The sequence below is a fragment of the Cheilinus undulatus genome, linkage group 17, assembly GCF_018320785.1.
Source record: "Cheilinus undulatus linkage group 17, ASM1832078v1, whole genome shotgun sequence".
NCBI classification, from domain to species: domain Eukaryota; kingdom Metazoa; phylum Chordata; class Actinopteri; order Labriformes; family Labridae; genus Cheilinus; species Cheilinus undulatus.
Genome location: NC_054881.1, coordinates 35,225,443 through 35,249,003, shown reverse-complemented (window position 1 = coordinate 35,249,003; position 23,561 = coordinate 35,225,443). Strand labels below are relative to the sequence as shown.

At 37.6% G+C, this 23,561-nt stretch overlaps 1 protein-coding gene across 1 annotated transcript; it reads right to left on the bottom strand.

Annotated features, from left to right (window-relative positions):
* Nucleotides 1–2,278: 2,278 nt before the first annotated feature.
* Nucleotides 2,279–15,211, bottom strand: prodha (proline dehydrogenase (oxidase) 1a). The gene is made up of 14 exons (XM_041811243.1): nt 14,773–15,211; nt 14,398–14,606; nt 12,137–12,171; nt 11,288–11,437; nt 11,092–11,156; nt 10,036–10,152; nt 9,829–9,908; nt 7,912–7,993; nt 7,197–7,289; nt 6,961–7,107; nt 6,669–6,844; nt 6,490–6,588; nt 6,193–6,281; nt 2,279–3,991 (listed from the first exon to the last, which is right to left on the bottom strand). Exons 1-14 carry the CDS (start codon nt 15,109–15,111, stop codon nt 3,801–3,803), a joined length of 1,872 nt encoding a protein of 623 aa, XP_041667177.1. The 5' UTR covers nt 15,112–15,211; the 3' UTR covers nt 2,279–3,800.
* Between the last annotated feature and the right edge of the window lie 8,350 nt (nt 15,212–23,561).

Here is a 23,561-nt window from a genome sequence, read left to right as displayed (position 1 = left end):
AGATTATCCTTGTCCTTGGTCACATATAACATAATTGCGAAGTTCATACATTATCATTACAGTGCCTATAAAAAGTATTCAACCCCTTGGATATTTACCCTTTTTATTGATTTAACAAATCAATTATGGTCAATATAATTTAGCATTTTTGACAAAAAAAATTATATGTCAAAGTGAAAAACAGATTTCTACAAAGTAAAGTCATTTAGATAAAAATTTGAAAGGTAAAATAAGTGAATGCATGTGTATTTACCCCCTTCAAGTCACTCTTTAGTAGATGCACCTTTGGCTGCAATCACAGCACTGAGTCTGTGTGGATAGGTCTCAGTCTCGCTTGCACATCTGCACACTGCAATTTTACCTTACAAGCCCTCCAGAGCCGACTGCTGAGAAGCATCCCCACAGCATGATGCTGCCTCCACTGTGCTTCACAGTGGGGGTGGTGTGTTTGTGGTGATGTGCAGTGTTTGGTGTCTTCCAAATATGGCGTCTTGTCTGATGGCCAAAAGCACCATTTCAGACCAAAAAACTTTCTTCCAGTTGACCACAGAGTCTCTCACATGCCTTTTCACAAACTCTAGTCCAGATTTAATCTGAGTTTTCTTCAACAGTGGCTTTCTCTTTGCCACTCTCCCTTTAAGCTTTGACTGGTGAAGACGAAGTTGTATGGAGTCTCTCCCATCTCAGCTGCTGAAGCTTGGACCTCCTTCAGAGTAGTCATAGGGGTCTTGGTGTCCTCTCTCACTAGTCTCCTTTTTGCACGGTCTCTCAGTTGGTGAGCAAAGCCTGATCTAGGCAGATTTACACAAGTTCCCTCCATTTCTTGATGATGAATTTTATTGAAGTCTGGAGGATATTCAGTGCCTTGGAAATGCTTTTGTATCCATCCCCTGACTTATGCTTTTTAATAACCTTTTCTGAGTTGCTTAGAGAGTTCTTTTGTCTTCATGGTGTAATGGTAGCCAGGAATACTGATTAACCAGTGTCTAGACCTCCCAGGCACGATTGTCTTTATACTAGGGGGTGACATGACATTGCAGAAACATGTTTCCACTTTGACATTAAAGAGTTTTGTTTTTGTTTTTTGTTTTTTTTCTGTTCAGTTGTGTTATTTAGGCTCATGGTTTTTCTAGTCTCAGCTCACCTGACTGCAGCTACTCCCTACCCTACTGTTGACTTTGGCTGTGAATCCAGTAGGTCATATCTATTTGGCATGGCTAAACCACTAGCTTTTTGTGCCATAGTACTTTATGTCACTGCCAGCAGAGTACGTCAGAGAAGATAACAAATCTATGTCATTACAAGATAAGATTGGAGGTTGCATCAGTGTGGGCTACAAGAGTAAACAATGCCACTGGCTTCACTCAGGATACGAACAGACTTTTTATTACAAGTCTTGATGTAAAACCTTTCTAAACCAGTAGATCAGATGCAAACATATTTTATATCTCAGTGTTACTCAACCCTGCTCAACAAAAGAACCAAATTGTTGAAAATACCTTTGCAAGACTCACAATCGCAATGGTGAAAGGTGGTGAAAAAGAGTGGCAATTAAAAAAAGTTATAGCACGCAAAAAAGGTTAAAAAGCAGCAAAAAAGTGTACAAAAATGGCTCAATAAGGGTAAAATCGGCATAAAATGGCAAAATTTGGTGAAAAGTGACAAAAATTGGGAGAAAAAGTGGCAGAATGGGTGTGAAGTGACAAAGGAAAGAGTGACAGGTGAAGAGTGGCAAAAAAATGTGCTAAAAGTAAAAATGTATTTAATGACAACAGGCAGCTTTTAAATGGTTAAAAAGTTGCAAAAAAGTTTTTAAAAAAAAAGGTAAAAAAAAAAAGGTGCAAAAGCAGGATGAAACAGGACAAAAACTGGTGAAAAGTGTCAAAGAGTGGCTGAGAGTGGCTAAAAGAAGCAGGAAAAGGCTCAAAAAGCAGCAAAAAGTCAAAAACTGGGTAACAAGTGACAGAATGGAGAAAAAAGGTTTTAGAAATTAGTGAGAAGAGACCAAAAAATGAGTAATAGTTGGCAAAAATGGCCTAAAAGCAGCAAGAATGTATTAAAAATGTCAAAAAGGGGCAAAAAATGGTAAATAAGGGCAATGGAAATATACAGACAAAAATAAAGGTTGACAATTCTGAGGGAACAATATTTCAAATTAAGACATAATAGAGGCACCTGTGGCTCAAGAGCCACATGTTGAGTATCACTGCTATATCTGCAGCCTGGCCTTGTTTACTTAAATGTTAAAAAATGCAAATAAGAGTCAACACAATTCTGATTTATTTTAATGTTTACTGCATTTTATTGTTTCAATCAATAATGATATTTATCTTACAGCTGTACAAAACACGTTATGTAGTGATACACCAAACACAGAAGAATGGGAAACATAAAAGGAAGTGCACTCAGAGAAAAATAAAACTAGATAGGTAATCAAATACTCTAAATGTGCCAGTGTTTCTAAGTTTACAACTTAACAGTGCACTACATCATTACAGTTACAAGAAATGAAAAAAGGCAACCTTAAAATCAGTAAGGCAGAATGTGTGTTGTGTAAAATAATGGCATTGAGACTAATGAATATTCATAAACGGCTTTATTTTTATAATAGACTGTTAAAGTCTGAAATAAAAGCATGAAAGTTTTAAAAACAGGAACCAAAATCAGACGATTATATCGTTTGTTGTGTCTCCAAATATACCCTGAACTTCTCAATAAACCCTGCAAAAATGTCAAGCTTGAGTCGAAGTTTTCTGTTCATTTCACATTCCAAAAACCCCTCAAACTTACAAATATTCCATCATCTATGAGCAGCATCCTAACCAGAGATGTGGACACAGTCAGGCTCTTTTTAAATCTCCTCTGAACTCACAGGCACATTCTGTTGTCCGGCTGATTATGTAACAGAGCAGGTGTTCTTTGAGCACTCGAGTGCAGTCTTCCTTGAAAATCACAGTGGTAACCTTGGGTATTTGTTGTTTTAACTTTGAACATCTGTTACTGTTCTGTTCTCTGTCTAAAGAACCAAAAAATGACGTCAGGACCATGTTACGGACAGAAACAGGACCTTTGGTTATCTTTCCCCTGCCTCGGGATGTACGCATTCAAGCATTATGGGAGATCAAAGATCATCTGGTTTGCGGTGATGAATGTTTGTGCTTTTGATGGATTGTGACTTAAATCCAAGAAAATGCAAATACAGTAGAGCTTCACAATGTTTACCACATTGTAACTAGCAAGCTACTTATTCCAGTAGCTCAACAGAAAGACACATAGACAATAAACATGCAAGAATAATTTACAATCCCCTTAGAGGAGTGTACAGTAGCTAAATACTTCAAGTTAATTCACCAAAACAATCACAAGGCACTTTTTAAGTGACAGCTACCCATGACCAACTTCCCCCTTAAAAAAGAAGCACAGGACAGCTTTTATTTACAAATCAGGCACCTTTGGTAACCATACATATAAAAGACAGTCTCTATGCTGCTATGATAACCTCTGGGTTAGCTAAACTAGATCTGATTTAGAGACAAAGATCAATCATCACTTCTTGATGAAGCAGCATGTTTCCCCACAATGCATCATCATGGTGGCGTTTTAAAGACTTCTTTGTTAAATATACTGAGAAATCAAAATAAATCTATCACAGCCCATGCCGTTCCTAAACACCTGTCAGTGTATTTCAAATACTAACACACCAAGGAAGGACATAAATCTTCCTCCACAGGGTGGAGTCAGCAGGTAGTGGTACAGTTATCATGGTGGAATGCTTACACGGCGGTTTGCATGCAGAGCTCTCAGTAGGCGGGCTCGTAGAAAATCTGACCAGCCTGCACCCTGCGCTTCAGTTCCTTCCACAGCAGGCTGCGCTCTCTCTGAGATCCCTTCATGAAGCCACGATTCTCCTGAGCTCGGCGAGACAGATATGGAATGACCTCATTGACCGGGCCGTATGGGACATACTTGTAGACGGGGAAGCCGGCTTGACCTGTTTGAGGCAGAGAGCAAGGAGACAAGTATTCAATCAATGTCCTCATTCTCTGCTGTGTAAGCATTTTGTGACATGGGTCCATGTATAAGGTCCAACAGGAGAGCTTAAATATGGATGTGGCAGAAGAGAAGATTAAATGGTAACAGCATTAAAGATATTTGTTTTAAATCATTTAGGCTGACAGCAACTTATATAGTATATAGTACAATAAAAGCAGATAAATCAAACATTTAATTCATAGTTAATAGATAAATATTTTATATGGGAATGACCTTTTTAATACATGTGCATTTTTTGGTTGTTAATCTACTTGTAAGCTGTTAACCTGGCAGGTCAGACAGACTGTTTATATCTCACAACATGGATATATTTCCAGGGCTGCACACTGCTACACGCACTAAATACTTAAAGTGCTACAAGAAAACTGATCTGTGCTTCAGTTTTATTTCACCTCATTACACCAGATTGACCTTGACTCAGACTCAAAGTTTGTGCCAATACTTTCTATTTTACATTGCTGACGCATTCTAAATTTGACCTGCAATCACACCCCACAGCTGACACGATGGCAAGCTCATCACCTGCTGTAGCTCATTCTGACAGGGCAGGATTAAGTGATACAAAATGTGTCGCTCTGAAGAGCTCAGTGATTTTATGTCTGGTACTGTGATGGACGCCCCCTTTGCAATAAGATTATCTGTTAGTGACATTATTAGAAAGTGGAAGCATTTAGGAACAAAAGCAACTCAGCTATGAAGCAGAGGACCATGTAAAATCACAGAGAGGGGTCAACGACTGCTACGGTGCATGGTGAGTAAAAGTCACCAACGCTCTGCTGATTCCATAGCTGAAGAGTTCTGAACTTCCACAGGCATTAACATCAGCACTAAAACTGTGCTGCAGGAGCATCATGGAATAGGTTTTTAGGCCAAGAACCTGAATGCAAGCCTCACATTCACTACGTCTGATGCCAAGCGTTGGATTAAGTGTTGTAAACTACACCGACAATGGATTGTGGAGCAGTGGAAACATGCTCTGCGGAGAGATGAGTCATGCCTCTAGTAATCAGATGGGCGAATCTGGGTTTGGAGAACGTAATCTTTCCAACTGCAGTGTGCAACTGTGAAGTTTGGTGGAGGAGGGATAATGGTAAGGGGCTGTTTTTCAGGATTTGGGCTAGGTCCCCAATTTCCAGTGATGCTTCAGCATGAGGAAGATCAGTCTACAGCTCTACATAACCATTACCCAATTCTATATGGAGCAGAAAATGTTCTGTAATGAGTAGAAACATTTCTAAAAGGAATGAAAAAACAGTTTGAAAAGGACTAAATGAAATACTGTATTGAGAAAAAACAGCTCTGTGATGAATAAACTATGGTTTGAATTACTCAGTAGTGAGTACAATTGCTGTAGAGTTGTTTTTATTTTGTTCATTGTGGAGCAGAAAATCATCATTTAGAGTTAAATTAAAACACTCTTTAGAGTAAAAACAACTCTGAAAACATTACTCTTCAAGCAGAGTGAATTTTACTCCAAATAGACTAGGACCAAATGTTATATTTTTCAAAGTAAAATTTTGCTTGATTTGAATAAAATTTACTCAGGTCAATTTACTGTGTACCAAGACATTTGGGACAATGCTATGCTTCCAACTTTGTGGCAACAGTTTGGTAAAGGCCCTTTTCTTTTCCAACGTTACTGTGCCCTAGCGCACAAAGCAAGGACTTTAAAGACATGGTTTGATGAGCTCTATGTAGAAGAACTTGACTGTCCTGCACAGAGCCCTGACCTCAACCCCATTGAGATGAACTAGAACTGAGCTGTGAGCCAGGCCTTTTTGTATAACATAAGTGTCTAACCTCGTAAATGCTCTACAGAATGGGCTTAAATTTCCACAAAAACTTCCCAAAATCTTGTGGAAAGCCTTCCAATAAGAGTGGAGGCTGTTACAGCTGCAAAGCGGGGGGGAATCCATATAGAAGTGCATGTATTTCAATACAAAGTAAATACTTTAGTCCATACATATCTCCAAATTGGAAAGGTGCAGTCCTTGGCTGCTCGGGTGTTAAAAAGCTGACGTGTTGAGTGACTACGTTTCAGTGGAAAGTCTCTGGTCACATGGCCCTCTGTGATGTAAGCCCTCCGTGATTCCATAACACACTGTTTACTTTTAGTACTCAAAGCTGAACACAACATACCTAGCGGGAAGCTGATCTGGTCACACATGCCGAGCAGCTGTCCAAAGTAAACCTTATTCTCAGTAGGGGAGAGGCCCATCTCATTCATCCTGACAGAAAAAGAAGAAATTAACACGCAAGTTAAAGGGCTGTTATGTAACAAAAGCAGGAGTGTGATCTTACACTATAGACGTGGCGGTAATATTTAGTAATCCTCTTAATCACTGTGATAAACTGACAAAGTGTTAGGAAAAACAGTTTATGAAAGACAGATTTAAGGATTTAACAAACACGCTAAATTTTTGTAGTCATACTTACTTCTCTAGTGTATATTTCACTGTGTCCTCATTGTGAGTTGCAACCATGATATTTGCCTTCCTGCTGTGCTCGATCTCCTCCAGAACATACTCCAGGCACCTAGGCAAACAATGAAGCGGATGGTGAGGTTTGAACATTTTCTAGTATCATTAAAAACTTTAAAAAATATCAAAACTCACTTGTGATACATTCTGTTTGTAGCCTCGTAATCTGGGTTGATTGGGTCTTCATAGCCGATCTCCTTGGCCCTGTCTCTCTCCTGGTACATGTAGGCTCCACGGACCAGTTTGGCACCAAAGTACCAGCCCTCCCGCCGTGACAGCTCAACATCCACGGTTACATTATCGTAGGCTTCCTAGAAAGACAAGGGTAAGACAACATCCATGTTATCCTCAGGGGAAAAAGCATAATTAAAAATGAGGATTAGACTACATTCGTATCATCATTAGAAGGAGAATTTTGAAGTCTCACCTTGAGGTAGCATTGGTAAGTGTTGAAAATGATCGGCTTCTCTCTGTTAAACTTCCTCTGCATCTCCAGGGTCAGTCGACTGATCGCTGGCTGAAAGTAGGTCTGCTCTGCATCCACCATCAGCCTCACCCCATTCTCCATGGCATGCTGTTGTGCACAATGCATTATATTTACAGCTATAAAGCTCTACTGGAATAATCTTCATTCATATGAACAAAATTATCTGATATTCTCACCTTGGCCAAAATATCCACTCTCTGAAGCATCCTCTTCATCTGCCGCTCCTCTTCAGCTGTAAACTTGTTCAGCAGAGGTTCCAGCTGGCCTGTCTGCACAACATAACATACAGCATTCAAATCAATGGCAAAGATCAGGATAAACCCTCATATCAGTTCAGGACAGACAGGGCAGGGGTTGGGTGGAGATGAGAGCAGCATGACGATGCTCTATCATTTTGTCTTATGTCTCCTTATAAAATGTTAACAGTGTTTCAACTAGCCTGCACAACAAAGGACACATAAAAAATCACAAATGACCAGAGTAAGAGTGCTATCAGTCCCAAATGATGTTATGGTTTTACACTGTCAGGAAAAAGTGTTTACTTGTGAAAAGAAGATAGGATGTTGCGCCAGCAGGTTGCTATCTTGTGGGAAGAAGATCAATTTCTTTTACAAGACTTTTATCATGTTCCCAACAATGTGAAAAAGTTGTGCAACATCTAAAGAGAAATAACATGTCTAACCTACATCTAGTTTTCAGAGTTTTCATGTACATGAAGAAAATTACTGTGCTGAGGATTTCTCTGTTTCTTTCATGTCTAGATAGCATGAATAAACTTACTAAAACCAGGAACCAGTAGCTATTTACATTTACATGGTTGACTCTTACTGAACTACAACAAACAGCTCTACTCTGCTCTTATAATAGGACACTTAAGCAACAGAAACTTACCTCCAGGTTTGGTACCATTAGCAGATTGGACATTTTTGTTGTATCATTAATCAGACTGTTCCAGTCCAGCAGATCAATTGTTCTGGAGAGGGGAAAAAAGAATGTTATTTAAAATACATGCCAAACCTAGGATGACAAACTTTGAATTAAGTGTCTTTTAGCTGCAGGTGAAATAATGCCTTAGGTGAAGGGTTTGGATTACAGCTGAAACAAAAGGCAGAGCTCTTGATTTATTAGTAAATCTGTATGTTCCAACCCTCACCAATGTGGGTAAAGACCTAAAGAATGAGATCAAAGATAAAGAACATATACAGAAATTCTGACATGAAATGTAATACTTTTTAATACCTATTTTTTAAAACCCTCTTCATACATTTTAATTAGGGCTGAACTAGCTGAGTGACTGCAGTTTAATATGTGATTATTTTCAGGGTTTCCTCATCTTGTGCATTTTTGAACAAGAAAGAGCAATTCATTATTCCATGTTATGATCAAAACAATATGAGATAGATTAAACTAGTGATAAACGACTCTGGAAAAAAACATATTTAATTGGAATTATTTTGATTAATATTGCAATTTGGATTTTAATTGTTGTTTCAAAGGGAAAGATCATTATTATCATTATTATGCCATTCTCATTATCACTGAGATAAAAAAAATACAGCAATTAGAAAAGTAGGATTTTTTGCAAACTGAAGAAACTGAAACTTGAATGTTTGCCCGATATGTAGAGCATAAGATCTTTGCAAAAAAATGTATTAAACTGTTATTTTGTTGCACATTTCCAGTTAAACAAATATTGCAACTTCTGTGATTTGAAAGTTGCAGTAGGTCATATTGTGATGTAATCTAAATTTCAATTTATTACCCAGCCCTAATTTTTATACTCTAATGCATTTTATTTCTAATCTTTACAACACATTTACATATATGTTTGTGTAATGATTGATTGATATAACATGACAGAATACAAAGACAATGTTGGTAGTATTTATTCTCGTAGAATGCAAATTAAGTTCTCTTGGGGCATTTTGAGAGAAGACTTTGGGAGAAAAGACATTGGTTTGATACCATAAAGCAGCAGGCAATGAAAGATTTGATTTTCTTCCTTAAATTGACAAAAAAAGTTATCCTACTAACTATAAGTACCCTTTTACAAGTTTTGCACTGCAATTAAAACTTTTAAATAAATGGCTAAGACCTTACAGTCTTGCATTTGAGACTTTTTAATACTTTCTAAAAGTTTTGATTTTCACTACACTGATTTATCAACTTTCATTACTTTTTAAGACCCTGGGGATAGCCTGGGATACAAGCAGCTAGCAAGAGTTTCTCCCAGAGGGTGGCTGGGCTTAGCCATGGAGATAGGGTGAGGAGTTCAGACATCCAGAGGGAGCTCGGCGTAGAGCCACTGCTCCTTTGCTTTGAAAGGGGGTCAGCTGAGGTGGTTCAGGTATCTGATTAGGACACTTTCTGGGCACCTCCCTTTGGAGGTCTTCCAGGCATGTCCAACTCGGGCCTCAGTCTTGACCCAGAGCTTGCTGGAGGGATTATATATCCCTCATGGCCTGGAAATGCCTAAGGATCCCCCAGGAGGATTTGGAAGATGTTGAGGTCAACATAATTAGCCTGCTACCAGATGAGCATTAGAAAATGGATGGATGGATGGATGGATGGAGGGATTTGCTGTTGCTGTGAGCTTGGAAACCTTAAAGATATAGTTTGTTTCCTCTGTGTTAACATTGAGGTTTAAGGGACTTTCTTTAGTTTGTTTGTGTTTCACAAGAGTTTATTTGGTTGAACCCCTTCCATCTCCAACTGAACATTGATGGAATTTAACCACATATTACAGTTTAAGCAGAACCAACAGACTTTCCCAACCAAAGAAAAGACTGTGTTTAGTCTCTCTCTTACCCAGACAGACCCAGCTTCTCTCCAGTAAACCAGTTCCCAATGTCATCTTTGGCCCCAACACCCATCTCAGACAGGCTTTCCTGTAAAGAAACATTGAAATCATGAAAGCTTGTATTTTACCTGATAAAGCCTACAAGCTTGAACACAATTTGAATAGGCTTGGGGCACCTGTCATAGCTGAGCATGTGTGAACAACTTCAAACAAACCTTCAGTTGTTCCAGTTCAAGTTTCTGTTCCAAAACCATCATATCAGAAATCCCCTGTTGTGCTGCGAGGAGGTTAAAGAACCGTCTCCATTTCACCAGGACTTCTGAAAACTGGAGCTGTTTAAACACAAAAAAACGTGTTATTAGGATGAGATTGAATCTGGGTAAGCTTGACATTCCTCTGATTGTTTTCAACTGGTGCAGTTTCTTCTCACTGATTTTTTTTAAGAAGCTAAATCAGTGTGACACTGAGGTGTGAGTGCAGGATTTGACACAGGAAGTGAAGCATTTCATACAAATGACAGTTTCGCTTTAGGCCACTTTTCTGCAATGATAATCATGGGTACTAGAGGTTAAGTTATGGCACTGCTTTAAACCGCAGGGTTGCACATGGTAATATGGATTGACTTTTTATGATTCTGTCAAGGTTTTCTTAAACAGGCTATATACAGAAAATCTGAAATCAGATTTAATACTTCATACATCTTTTAGACCTATCTAATCTTCAATTTCTAACCAGTTACATTAATGGCAGTTGCATATATATTTTGGTGACGAACAAAATGTGGCAAAAAGAAAAGAAAACTTCAGTAATATTTAATTATGGTTTGCAGACTAAGCTTTCTTGAACCATTTTGAGATTAGAATATGAGAAAAAAAACAACCTGATACCGCAAGTTAGATGAATGGAAAGTCTTCTTTTGTACTTGACCTGCCTAAAAGGAGTTCCACTACAATTTATAACTACCTGTTTACAAGCACTGTTGTTAAAACTAAAAAGCTGTCAGCACTGGGGAATCAATACCAGCCTGGCAAAACCTGGCTGTTGTTCAACCAGTTTACATTTTTATGCGTAGCACCAATTCATAACCAGTATTATCTCAAGACTCATTGGTACATGAGTTTAACAAGGTTGCAGTGACATGGTAATATGTCTTTGAACTGGAAGAAACCTCAAGCAGAACCAGACTGATGTAGAACAGCCATCTGCCAAAGCTATGGGTGTAACAGACAGAGGGAGATGCAGACCTGAAGATATTGAAGGCATGAACTTACAAGGAACTGAGGGCGTCCAAGAGCTGTCATTTTGATGGCAGAAAACCCTTCTGTAGAGGCTCCCCCTAAAATGAAAGCACATTTTAAACATTTTTTACAGTTTTTATCCATTACAGTCATAAGTGACTTGTAGCTTTGATATATTTCTAGTAAATACTATGTTTCCTCTTAGCTTCTAAGAAGCCAGGCTACTTACCAGAAGCTTTGATGCAGTTTATGAATGTCTCCATTTGGTTGTCACATTTGGCCTCATCTGCATAGAAATAGGTACGTGCACTGATAACTCCTCCTCTTCTGTCCCCAAACTGACGATGGGCCTTGTACTTTTTCTCACGGTGATCAGCACCTTAAGTTAGATGGAAAGAAAAATTAGCTTCTTCTTTTGTCAAACATAAAAAATGCTTTATTTTGAAACTCACTGGGAGTTAAACCACAATGTTTAGGAATGATATTGCATGTGATATATGCATAATAAACTAAAAAAACTTAATGGGAAATTTTACAGCGTCTAAATTATTCTTCCCACTGGCAATCCAACCTAATTAACACAGTTTTATCATACTGTACCACTTCTATATCACTAATATTACTTCCATCCTTATCAATAGTGTTTATTTAAAAGGAGCTGTTCATTACAGGTAGGACTATAGTAATCACAGTTTAGGATTTAAAATTATGACTTAAGATGGCACTACTAAGTGAATGATATATACACATGTGAAACATCAACCCCAGCACATGCTGTCTGTAACATGAACCCAGTCACATCTCAGTGTCTCCACTGGACTGCACTGACCCTCCAGAATCCAGATATAGCCAGCACTACTACCACATGACTAAACATACCAGACCTGACACATGTGTTGCAATCACGCCAAGCTAAGGCAACTGAATGTCAAAGCAAACTGGTTGTTCAAAACAGCAGCAGGTCACTAGGCTCGCCTGCAGCAGCTCTTCAGTCAATATGGCATGCAGTAGCTGACAGTTTGAAAAAGTAAACAGCAGATTATTTAAAATTCAAGGTATTTTAAAATGGTATACAAACCTGGACTTTCTTTCTCTGCCTCAGAAACACATGAGCTGAAAAGAAAAAAGATAATGACATCAGTTTAAATAAGCATTTCAAGATAACAAATGAAAAACAGTGTATGAAAGCAAAATATTCATTCAGGTTTGGTCAAGTTGCTGGGTCAGATGAGTTTTATTTCACAAAGTTGAGGAGAGGGACTGTCACATGAAGCTGTAGAGAACCTCTCTGAATTGAGTGAGTGCCAGTGACGAATATAACTTTAGAAAACATGAGGTTTAAGAAAAGGTCAGTGCTAATTCTCTGGAAGCAACAAGAAGACTTGTCAAATAAGATGCACTGTCATTCTTGGGGAGAAGGGACAGCAGGGTCTAAAGGTTTATACAATCATGTATATGTGGAAATTATTTTTAAAACCAAAAATGCTCAAAAGTTAGACAACAATTGGAGCTTCACTGGGAAGACTGTAAAAAATGTGATTTGTACCAAGCTTATAAGCAATTCAAAAGAATTTCTTTATCAGTCCATTTTCAATTGAAGCTGCAATTTTTGCAACATTTTTCACCTTTAGGGCTCACTGAGAGTGCAAATTCCCTCCCTGAGAATCTAAATAAAAGATCTGTTTCCTACATGTGTTTTTGGCCAGTGATATGGTTTATATCAGTTTCTAGCCCCCACAGTGTCAGCAAAGAAAAGCTGACCCTTGTACAACTGGAGTTGATGACAGCTGCTGTGAAGCATGTGAAAAATGCCTAGCCAATCAGGCCTGATTAAGGTGTAAATATTCAAGATACATTTTATCTCTAACTGCATTATCAAGGTGTCTTAGTTGGACTTTAATATAGCACCATTTCAGTCAGATAAACATGTTTACATGTGTTATAAAAGTCCAGTTTTAGTCAGAATAAAAAAAATGACTTTTCTTACTGTATATAAAGTAACTGATTGTTTGAAATCAGTCAGTGAACTCCTAAAAGAATGAAGGTTTAAGTTCTTAAATGGCTGAAAAAAAGCACTGAGTAGTTTCAATGCCTCCAGCATGAGATGCAATCTAGTGCCGTTTCGATGATGACCCATTTTTCTAACATGTTGAAGCATGGCAGAGAACACACAGAACTCCCTCTACCTACAAGGTAGTCTTCTTTACACCTCTCTTTGTTAAACACCTTACAACAAAGGTAACTGGCTGTTGAATGCACTCCAGCATGCATATGTGTGTGGTTACTGAGAATATCCTCAGTTTAAAAATAAGATCATTTCCTCTCTGAACATTGTATAACACTCTCATGTGTGCCCAATGAAAGGTGCCAGGACATTACTCTAAAAGGCTGGCTGCCTTCGCGGCAGGCACAACCCTCTTACTGGATAACCAGCTCAGCCAATCAGAGGAGAGGGGTCAGTCCTGCCTGACCAATGAGGGATGGGCACTGTTTAGCTGCAAGAAATGAAATAAAAAGAGGGTTGGTTTTTATTGCAGTGGGTTTATGAGGAGGAAAAATACAGCTCGTGACTCTGTTGATTTGATAAGAAGCATAACGGAAGCTAGGTAATCAGAGTAAACTGATAAGATATGCGTGCTCATTCATGGATTATATATAAGATGTTTTTGATGTAAATAAAGGAGTCAGAAGATGGTGTGCAGAGGGATACAGCAAGCAAGACAAACAAAAAATAATTTGGAGTTCACGGACAGGCTGAAAGTGGTTCAACGGGTCTTTGAGAAACCTGTTTTTTAATTATATGTGACGTTTGTTTTGAACAGAGAAAGTCCCTCAAGCAAAACGGGGCCTTAAATTACCATATGCACTTCAAGTACAGAGGCAATATGTACTCAACAGACTAACCTCAATAATTAAATATCAAGGCAATGACTAATCTTAAGTCTATTTCATTATCAAATAACAGTGTCTGACTCTCCTAAACCTGCATCTCCTTTTACACGGATGCACAAAAAAGCAGGTCCCTTTATAAATGGCCTCTTCAAGGTACTTCAAGTCTCCCTGGTTTTCTTAAAGAGCGTCTCATTGCCTTTCAAAGGGCAAGGGCTGGATTAGGAAACAATACTGTAGTAAAGCACGTGATACTCTGTTATACAAATACACCCAGCTTCACAAGGCTTTTCAGTTTAATTTGTTATGTAACTCATAAATAACACCTCATGTGACTCACATATGACACATATTTTTTAGATAAATACTGAAAAATGTGTGTGGCAATCAATTGACCTGCACTGCAGTGATAAAATAATACATTTTGTTCATTTAGGTGTCAACACTTACTCCATTTCTTTCTTCTCTGCCTCCTCTTGTGTCAGATCCTCTTCAACACTATAGTCCAAGACTGCCCCCACTCCAAAGGCCAGGTTCTTCTTGATTAAGGGTTTTATGGAGTTGTGGTCTTCTCCTGCTACAAACTGACCGTAGAAGGTCATCTTCATCATCTTCTCAAACATCCACTGACCCAGCAGCTTCTTACTCAGGTCCATTAACTGAAACACAGCACAAACAAGAGGTCATTCCAGCTCAGCGGTTTATTATTCAGTAGCAGCTTTTCCCCTATGAATAATTCAGTTATTACGCACTTATACAGATCAAGTTAGCAAAAAAAAATGCTAGCCGCCAGAGATGCTAATATGCTAATTCATGTCAGCTCACCTCTTTGTTTTTTTCAACCAGGAAGTCAAACGTACAAAGTTTGAACACCAGCAGACTCCTGAGCAGCTCGATGTTGTCCTTGCTTTTGTAAGCTTCTTGGGTGTTGTCGAAGTCAATGTGGATTTTATTTAACCGTGTTTTTGTGAAGTTTTTGGACTGGCTGATGAGTTCCACCGGCACAGCCTCCACCACAGTGCACCCATCCATCTGCTGCTCCTTCTCCTCCTGGTTCTTGGTGGATGCGACCGTTGAGCGACATCTTCCCGGGGAGATGCGGAGGGTCTTCAGATTCCCCGAGTTAGCTCTGGCTAGAGCAGAAACGAATTTAGTGTACGACATGCTTTTTCTTTTCTTTCGTTTCCTTTCCTGTAAGAAGCTCAAACAGCCCACTCACTCACACGACGACCGTTTCACCTTGCTACTGTGATGTTGCCTGGTGAGCGCGCGCTTGGCAAGTTTTTTAAAGTCTCGCGCAGGAGGCGGCGCCTTCCACGTTACATCATGCATCCCACTGGGCATCACGCGTTTCCCCGCGTGTTGGGAAAAAAATCATAAACAAAACAGAAAAGGTCGTGCTCAAAATTAGGATAAGCTTGGAATCTATTTGATAGACTATGGAGCATTTAAGTGGGACTATATTAATGCATCACAGATATTAAAAATACGACAAACCCAATATGTCATATAAATATTAATTATATCATGATTGTTTAATACATTTATTTCAGGAATTAAATACTGAATTCAGTTATCTGAAGGGCCTATGAGCCACTGGCGGAGCGAGGGGTGGCTTACAGGGCTTAAGCCCTAAATAATTTCTCAAAAGCCCCAAATCAAGAGCCGACTCAAGCGTTGTAAAAATATTCGGTAAAACTGCAGGGAACATTTTTGAAGAGCTCTACTTCCTGTATACATCCAGAGTCACAAGGAAGCCCAAAGTAACTCTTTCTCTTGTGCACTGATAGGACCAACCCATCTGGGTATTTTGTCCAAATGATGCCAGCCCCTCCCCTTTCTGGGTGAATGTGTTTCATAAAAATGAATGGCAGTAAATGGGAAAGATCAGGTCATTAGGGATTTGAAACCTTCAAATATGAAAATCGTATGGTTAAACTGTTATTGAGAGACAAAATTCAACTGCAAGTGAGATAAACATATAATGTAGGAAATTTATGAAAAATACTTGCATTGTAAAAATATGAAATAACTAAAATTATAGATGTACATGAGTGTCTGTTCAGACTGTCTCTGTCAAACTGGACCAAAAGTCCCATCTTGTGATGAGATGTCATAAACTGACATCTTATACCTGATTTGTTTTGGATCCTAACACTTGTGTTTTGATTTATTCTCTGCTGGTTGCAAAACTAATTGCCTCTCTGGGATAATAAAGTTTACCTTAAACCTTTTAGGCTGGTGAGGAGTATTTTCTGCTGAGTGTTATGATCACTAAATACAAAAAGGAATCATTAATAGTACAAAAAATGGACCTAATATTTTATTATTTTAGGCAAACTGAATGAAATCTAACTTTTTATGACATTTTAAGAAATGCGGTAAAAAATGCCTCACCTCGTATACTTGCACTCATTCACCTATAAAGTGTAACTGAAATCACTGCACTAAATGCCTTACCTCATATGCATACTTGCACTCAGTCTATTAACTGTAACTTAAACCACTGCAGAAAAAAGCTTCCATTTATACTCATACTTGCACTTACTATACCACAATCTGTTACTTAAATCACTGCGGTAAAAGGCCTTAACTTATATTCATACTTGCACTCATTATATCACTATTTGTTACTCAAATCACTGTGGTAAAATACCTCACCTCATATGCATACTTGCACTTAATCTATTAATTGTAACTTAAACCACTGCAGTAAAATGCCTCACCTCATATGCATACCTGCACTTATTTAACTATCAACTGAAACTTAAATCACTGTGGTAACATGCCTCTTATCATATGCACTCATCCATCTATTAACTGTAACTTCATTGTCTGTGGTAAAACACCTCCCCTCATTTGCATACTTGCACTAATTAATCTGTTTAGTGAAATTTATAATTCAATCCATTCACTGTACTCAAATCCTGCAAGTAATTAATCTATTCACTGTTACACAGATACTGTAGGAAAGCTCTCTGTGGTAAAATGCTTTACTTCATATGCACCTTTTCATCAACCAGCTAGCTTAAATGATCTCATCTACCTCATGTATCTGCCCACATCCTTGCATATTTTACACTCTGAGCATGTCTCATCAGCATCCTTTTACCCTTTGCAAATCTTGCAACCATCCTGTCAATACACACAGACTCTATACACCAGAAACAATATCTATCAAGAGCTTGTACGTATTCAAATTATTTTTGTTTATTTTTCAGTTGTATTCATTTTAAGTATTTAATGTTAAATTCCAGTAAACTGAGAGCAAAACTAACCAAAGTCCAGTTTATTGTTGCACGCTTTGCAAATAAAGCTGATTTCTGATGCAATATAGATTTTGATAAAAGAAGAATTCTCAGACAGGTTTTTTGCCCATTTTTGGCAGAAAAGTGAAAATCATAGTGCTTCAGTGCAGTGTATTGTGGATTTAAATGCTGGGCATGCCTTGTGAACAACTGCATTTTAAATTAAAGGATACTAACTACAAAGGATGCTTTTTAAAAAGGGGAACTGCATCATTCTTTCCTGAATGATGAATAGCTTTGTTTGTGTTTTAAAGATTGCTTGAAAATAGTACATAGCTTCTAATTTTGTGTTTGGCAAGAGCACTTTGCAAATCGGTTTCATTCCTGGCTTAAGGCTCTTTTCCTCCGTTAGTCCTCATTAATGAAGTGCTCAGTTGAAATTCTGGCACAAGATCTTATTGACATACTTCCCCATTAATGCTTGGATTAGATGCTATAATCATCTCATTTCACTCATTTAGACTAAGCATTAAAGGAAGGAAGTTGGTCTTTATTCAAATAGCATACTTTACACATGGATATGTATCAAATGTGCTTGCTCCTACAATTCAAAGTATGTGGTTTTCTTTGCTGCCAAGTGAAATATTCACACCCAAGATTTTTTCTCAGTGTTTCATGAGGTATTTTCTGACAAACTAGACACATATTTAGCACACAAAAAACTTTGGTTCTTGGCAGTGTTTTTACATAAAGTCTTCAAGATTTATATTAAGTTGAAATGGAGCAGCAACAGAGTTTTTACTTTTAGGCCCCACTGTGCACAGAGATTTCACTGTGGTTGTATGTCCTGACACCTCGTCAGTTCTTTTATAAGATCTGTTTCATTTTCTCTCTCTCTCTCTGTTTGTGTAAGACAATAACTTTCTTTATAAATTCACAGCATTAACAGTAAATCAAACATTGGCTTAATGGCAGCATTAGATACCCTTTTATGACACAGATTATATATTTAAAAAAATTGGAATATCTCACAGTGTCCTATCCTTTGAATCATCTTGGCAACGGGATGTCCGCAATATGTACAATATGTCTATATAACCCATTATTGCTCTTACAAATGTGTTATTCCAAAAGAGCTGTTTTCCTCTTTAGTGCAGATCAAATGGTCACAGAATGGCACTGGCTTTAACAAAGTGTTACATAACTAGTTGTGTAACATCCCAGAGACCCCATCCCCAAAACTCCCATAGAGAACCAACCAGAACAGGACGGAGCAGCAGCAGGAATTAACTGGCCTTGGGTGAATAAAGTCTGAATATGTGCAGGGGAAAAAGAGGATACACCACCATCTAGTGGACATTTAGCCACACTGCAGGATATGATTTCAGCAATGACTGGCCAAAAGCATTAATGCAAATGTGTCATTATCTAAATATGTTTCATGCACATACTGCACAGAAAAGTCATCAGACACACACAGTATTCAATTAAATATGAAGCATCAGCACTAAATAATTAGCCTTTCATTGGACTTCTTGTCCTTACAACACCTCAAAAATATTACTATACAAACATTTCTTCTTATTTATATACATCTATTCTTACAAATTGCTGTGTTGTGGAAGACTAAAATGAATGACTGAATTTTAAATGTAAACTTTTAAAATGAGTCAAAAATTGATTAAGATCAGTCATTTCTCAAACCATGTGGAAACATTGTAAAATTAATTTGCAATTTGCATCGAATTCCTGAAAGCCACCTGAACAGAAACATGATGTATTTCTCCAAATTGGTGAGATGCATTATTTTCATGAAAACATTCAGCTGTCAGCAGATTTTAGCTCTAGCACTTTATAATCTACTGTGTATAATTACCATGGTTCCCCGACTCCCAGCCTGTTCTTAACCCAGACTGTATGTCCTTTAGTTTGTTCATAACTTATGTTTGTTGCTTGTCTTTTAACATGCTCAGTGTGTTTTGTTCCTGTTTACTAATGTTTATTTTTGTTATATGTGTTTCACATCAACCTGCTAATGGGACTGGGGATGGAAATTAGCCATTGGGCTATAATCCCATGCATTTACATGTAAATGCCCATTAATGCATATTGTCCCATTTAAAAAATAAAATAAAATAAAATCTCAAATCTATAAAAAAAACTCCATGCAACTCTTAATTGTGAAAAACAAGGCAAATATCATTTGCTAAACTAAAACAAACCAGGTGAGAAGTGGGAAAAAATATAACCCCCTACTTCTATACATATGTGTAGAGGTCTTGAAATTGCATTTCATTTAAATCAACAAGTTGGTTAAAAAGTCTCAAGTTGTTTTTTGTGTAAATTCATGTGTATTTTCTACAAGGAAAAGTCACTGAATGAACCAATATCTGTTGAGCTAATGTGCAATACTCAGATTGTCCATGAGATGGTGCTCTGCACACACAGTGACAAGAAGTCTTGTTCTGGCTAAGGGTAAAGGAGCCAGGAAGCCATGAAAACGTCAGAACAAGTTTGGATTTGAAACTGTATTCGTGAATACAAATCTTACAAGCACATGACGTTCCAAAGACAATCACTTTTGAGACTGAGCAGAACAATATAATGAACAAACAACAAAAGAAAAGAAAGAAAAACAAAACGAGCATAGATAGTCAGTTAAAGGGGGGAAAGAAAGAAAGAAACAGTCAAATTCCAGAAGAAGAAAAAAAACTGTTAAAATGTCTACTTCCTGGGGTCTGATCAGAGGAGAAGACTAACAAATGCTAATAAAGACACTGTGCATTTTTAGCTTTTATACCTTTTAAAGAATTAAAAAATATAGAAAGCTCTTTCAAAAAGACCAGGAAGTGTGGATTAACATTCATAAACTTACATTTATGAATAAAATGTTCTACAAGGATGAATGCGTTATTAAACAGAAATTCCAACTTGGAATCCTCCAAAAGTACACCAAGTCTTACATTATTATATGTCAATGTTAAAAAGGAAAGTTATGATCAGAAAACCATTTCTGAAACTTTTTCCAAAATAAATCAGAAGAACTACAAGAAAAGAAAAGGTGTTCCCGAGTTTCAATACCATCGTTGCAGAATGTACATTCATTTGAATGGATATTAAACCTAAGGGGCATAAAATCGCTACATGGATACATCTCATTCATTGTTTTAAAGTGCACTTCTTTGGCTTTAGGTGGAATAGAACATTTCAGATAGTTACATCTAACTTTTCTAGAGGTGGAAGCAATATTTGAGTGTCCTTCTAACAAAAAGCTCCTTTTAAAGGGTGAGGGGAAACACTCTTTTGAGAGTAATGATCTTAGAGATTTGTTTGTTACATTTTTCATCTGAAACATGACTGTCTTGAATAAACAGAGGGTGCAGATGGGGATCTGTTGATTCATAAAATAAGATTTCTTTCTTATTAATATACATCTATAGTTCCAAATTGGTGTGTTGTGGGGAGAGAAATTGTGTTTAACTATTACTTTCCAGTAATGGAGGACCTGTCGGTGGAATTTTGATAGTTTGACTGGCAGTAAAAAATGTCAAAATCACATTTTAGTCAAAATTCTTGGTAACACTTTAGTTGGATAGTCCATCTGTAGACACTCTACAAGCTATGAGTAGATATTCACTTGCATGTCAACAGTGTGTCAGTTGATATTCAACAACACTTTTAACAAACTTGTAACATGCATTCAGCGAACTTCCAGTGCACAACAGTAGGTCCACTCTTTGAAGCAGAGCTGTTTTTTTAAAGCCTTCTCAGAAAAATTCCCTCGCATACGCCAAATTTCCCTCTTGTATGTCTGCCATGCTCTCTCAGTGTGTTGAGTGTGTAGTCTTGTTTGTGGATCGATGTAATTCTGGCTGTGGTTAGCCCTGACATGACTGTAACCTTCTTGGGAAAGACTGGAATGTGCTCTCCACTCATCGCTCACAACTAAACTTTGAAGCTTTACATGTTTCTTAATGATGGGAACAAGGGTCTCCTTGTTTCTTTTCTTCACAAGGCCAAGAATGGGACGTCTGCTTGCAGCATTGATCTCAAGTATACCAAATACCAATGATCTCTTTCTTCTCCAGGTGTTACCAAAGCATCCTCTTCCATACTGCCAAAACACAAAATCACAGTGTTAAAAGAGTCTCTTGACTCTAATGAATTTAGAGACAGTCAGGTGTAACTATATGATGACTCTTTTTAATCTGAAACAGTTTTAAGTGTCATGACTTTGGTTTGAGGTGAATACTGAGCTGTTTTTATCTTGGTGACGTTTTATTTCAAATGAAAGTGAAATGAAATGAATTTTTAGCAGAGCAGTTTCATGATTTTCTCCTCCAATGTTTTGTCTTAACATTTACTTAAGTTTGACTTCTTAACTTGATGTGCTTTGTAAATAGGACACTCTTGAAAGGGGAATGAGGAGTAATGGTCACCACTTGAAATGTCAGCGTCATAACATCATAATGAAATGAAATAATTTCTTAACTGACGTGACTGATCAACTAATTTATGGACAGCGAGATTAATGTCCAGAAAACATAGAAATATTTCTTAAGACTTTCCCTGCCACCCCCTATTCATATCTTTCCTAAACTATGGTTCAAATTCATCTCTCCCAGGTTCCAACATATATAAAGTTGGGCCATTTAATGCCAGCGTGCCAAGAGTCCCTCTGTTCAATCTGTGGATTGTCTTGCAAAAAAAAAAAGTATCAAAACAAATAAGAGGGTAGTGTCCCAGCTTTTTCTGCACATCAGGGTCCTATCAGTCAGTTTACTTTTAGGCCAGTCACTGTTTCTGAGGTGCACAAGGCCCTCAGACTTTTAGATGTCAGAAAACCAGCAGGTCCAGATAACCTTGAGCCCCATTTTTTAAAGATAGCAGCTGATTTTATTGCTTTACCCTTAACTTATATTTTTAATCTGTCTTTAGCCTCTGGTGAAATTCCTCATGTTTGGAAATCTGCTTTTGCCCCCCCCCGTTAAAAGGAGGGGATCCAACAGTTTTAAATAATTATAGGCCAATTTCCAAACTCCCAGTTTTAGCCAGGATTTTAGAAAGTTTTGTAAGTGATCAACTGAAAGAGTTTTTATTAGCCAATAATATTTTATCAAATTTTCAATCAGGTTTTAGAAAGAAGCACAGCACAACTACAGCGGCTTTGAAAGTTGTCAGTGATTTTATTGATTCCTTGGATAAGAAGGAACACTGTGCAGCGCTGTTCATAGACCTGTCAAAAATGTTTGACACTGTGGACCATGTGATCATGAGACACAGACTACTTAGTATAGATCTGTCTGAACACTCTCTCACTTGGTTTGATAATTATTTATCAAACAGATCGCAGTGTGTGCAGGCTGAAGGCCTCATTTCAAGCCCTTTAAAAATAAGAAATGGTGTGCCTCAGGGTTCAGTTCTGGGACCGTTATTGTTCATTTATATTAATAATATTGGTCACAATGTTCCTGATGGGAACTTTCACTTTTATGCAGATGACACAGTTATTTACTGCTCTGCTCCGACGCCACATCAAGCTCTGTTTCATTTACAGGATGCTTTTAATACTGTGCAAATCACGTTTAAGGATTTAAAATTGCTTTTAAATACCAACAAAACAAAACTCATGGTGTTTAGTAACTCAAAGACTAAACCACAGGGCTTGCCTTTTATAATTACATCTCAGGGCGACATGATTGAGCTTGTCTCTTCTTACAAATATCTAGGTTTTTTAATTGGTGATTCACTGTCTTTTAAGCTTCACATTCAGCAGCTTGTCAAGAAGCTGAAGGGTTTTTACGTTGTTATCAGTTGTTCACATTCTGACTTAAAGTCTGCCAAAATTTTTTGGAATGCAGTTTTACTGAATCAATAAATAAATTGCAAACATCAGGTTGAGAAGCTGAATAAATATTTTGATAAAAAAAGATTCAACATATTTGGAGATGTCTTCAAATTCAGATAACACTCTGTCATTTACTTTTATCTCAGTGATATTGTTTCTTCTTTTGTTCCTTTTTTCTAGTGCAAAGAAGTAACTTGAGTTTTTTTCTCCTTGTTCTGACCATTTACATCTAGATCTCACAAAGGCACCTTTAGCCATCTCTACATGTTTTATCGATCTCTTCTTTTAATCGTTTAATTTCTATTTCATCCTCTTCATTGGGTTGTGGCTTCAACAACAAAGTTTTTAAATCATCCATAATTTTGTTTTCCTTAGCAATCTCATTTGTTTTAATTTCTTTGCTTCGTTTAATTGCTATTTCCTGCATCTTAAACTTGAAAAATTCCCATTTTTGGATATGACTAAGGTCATTCATCTCGGAGATAGTCTGTGATAGGTTTTCAACATAGTTACAAAAA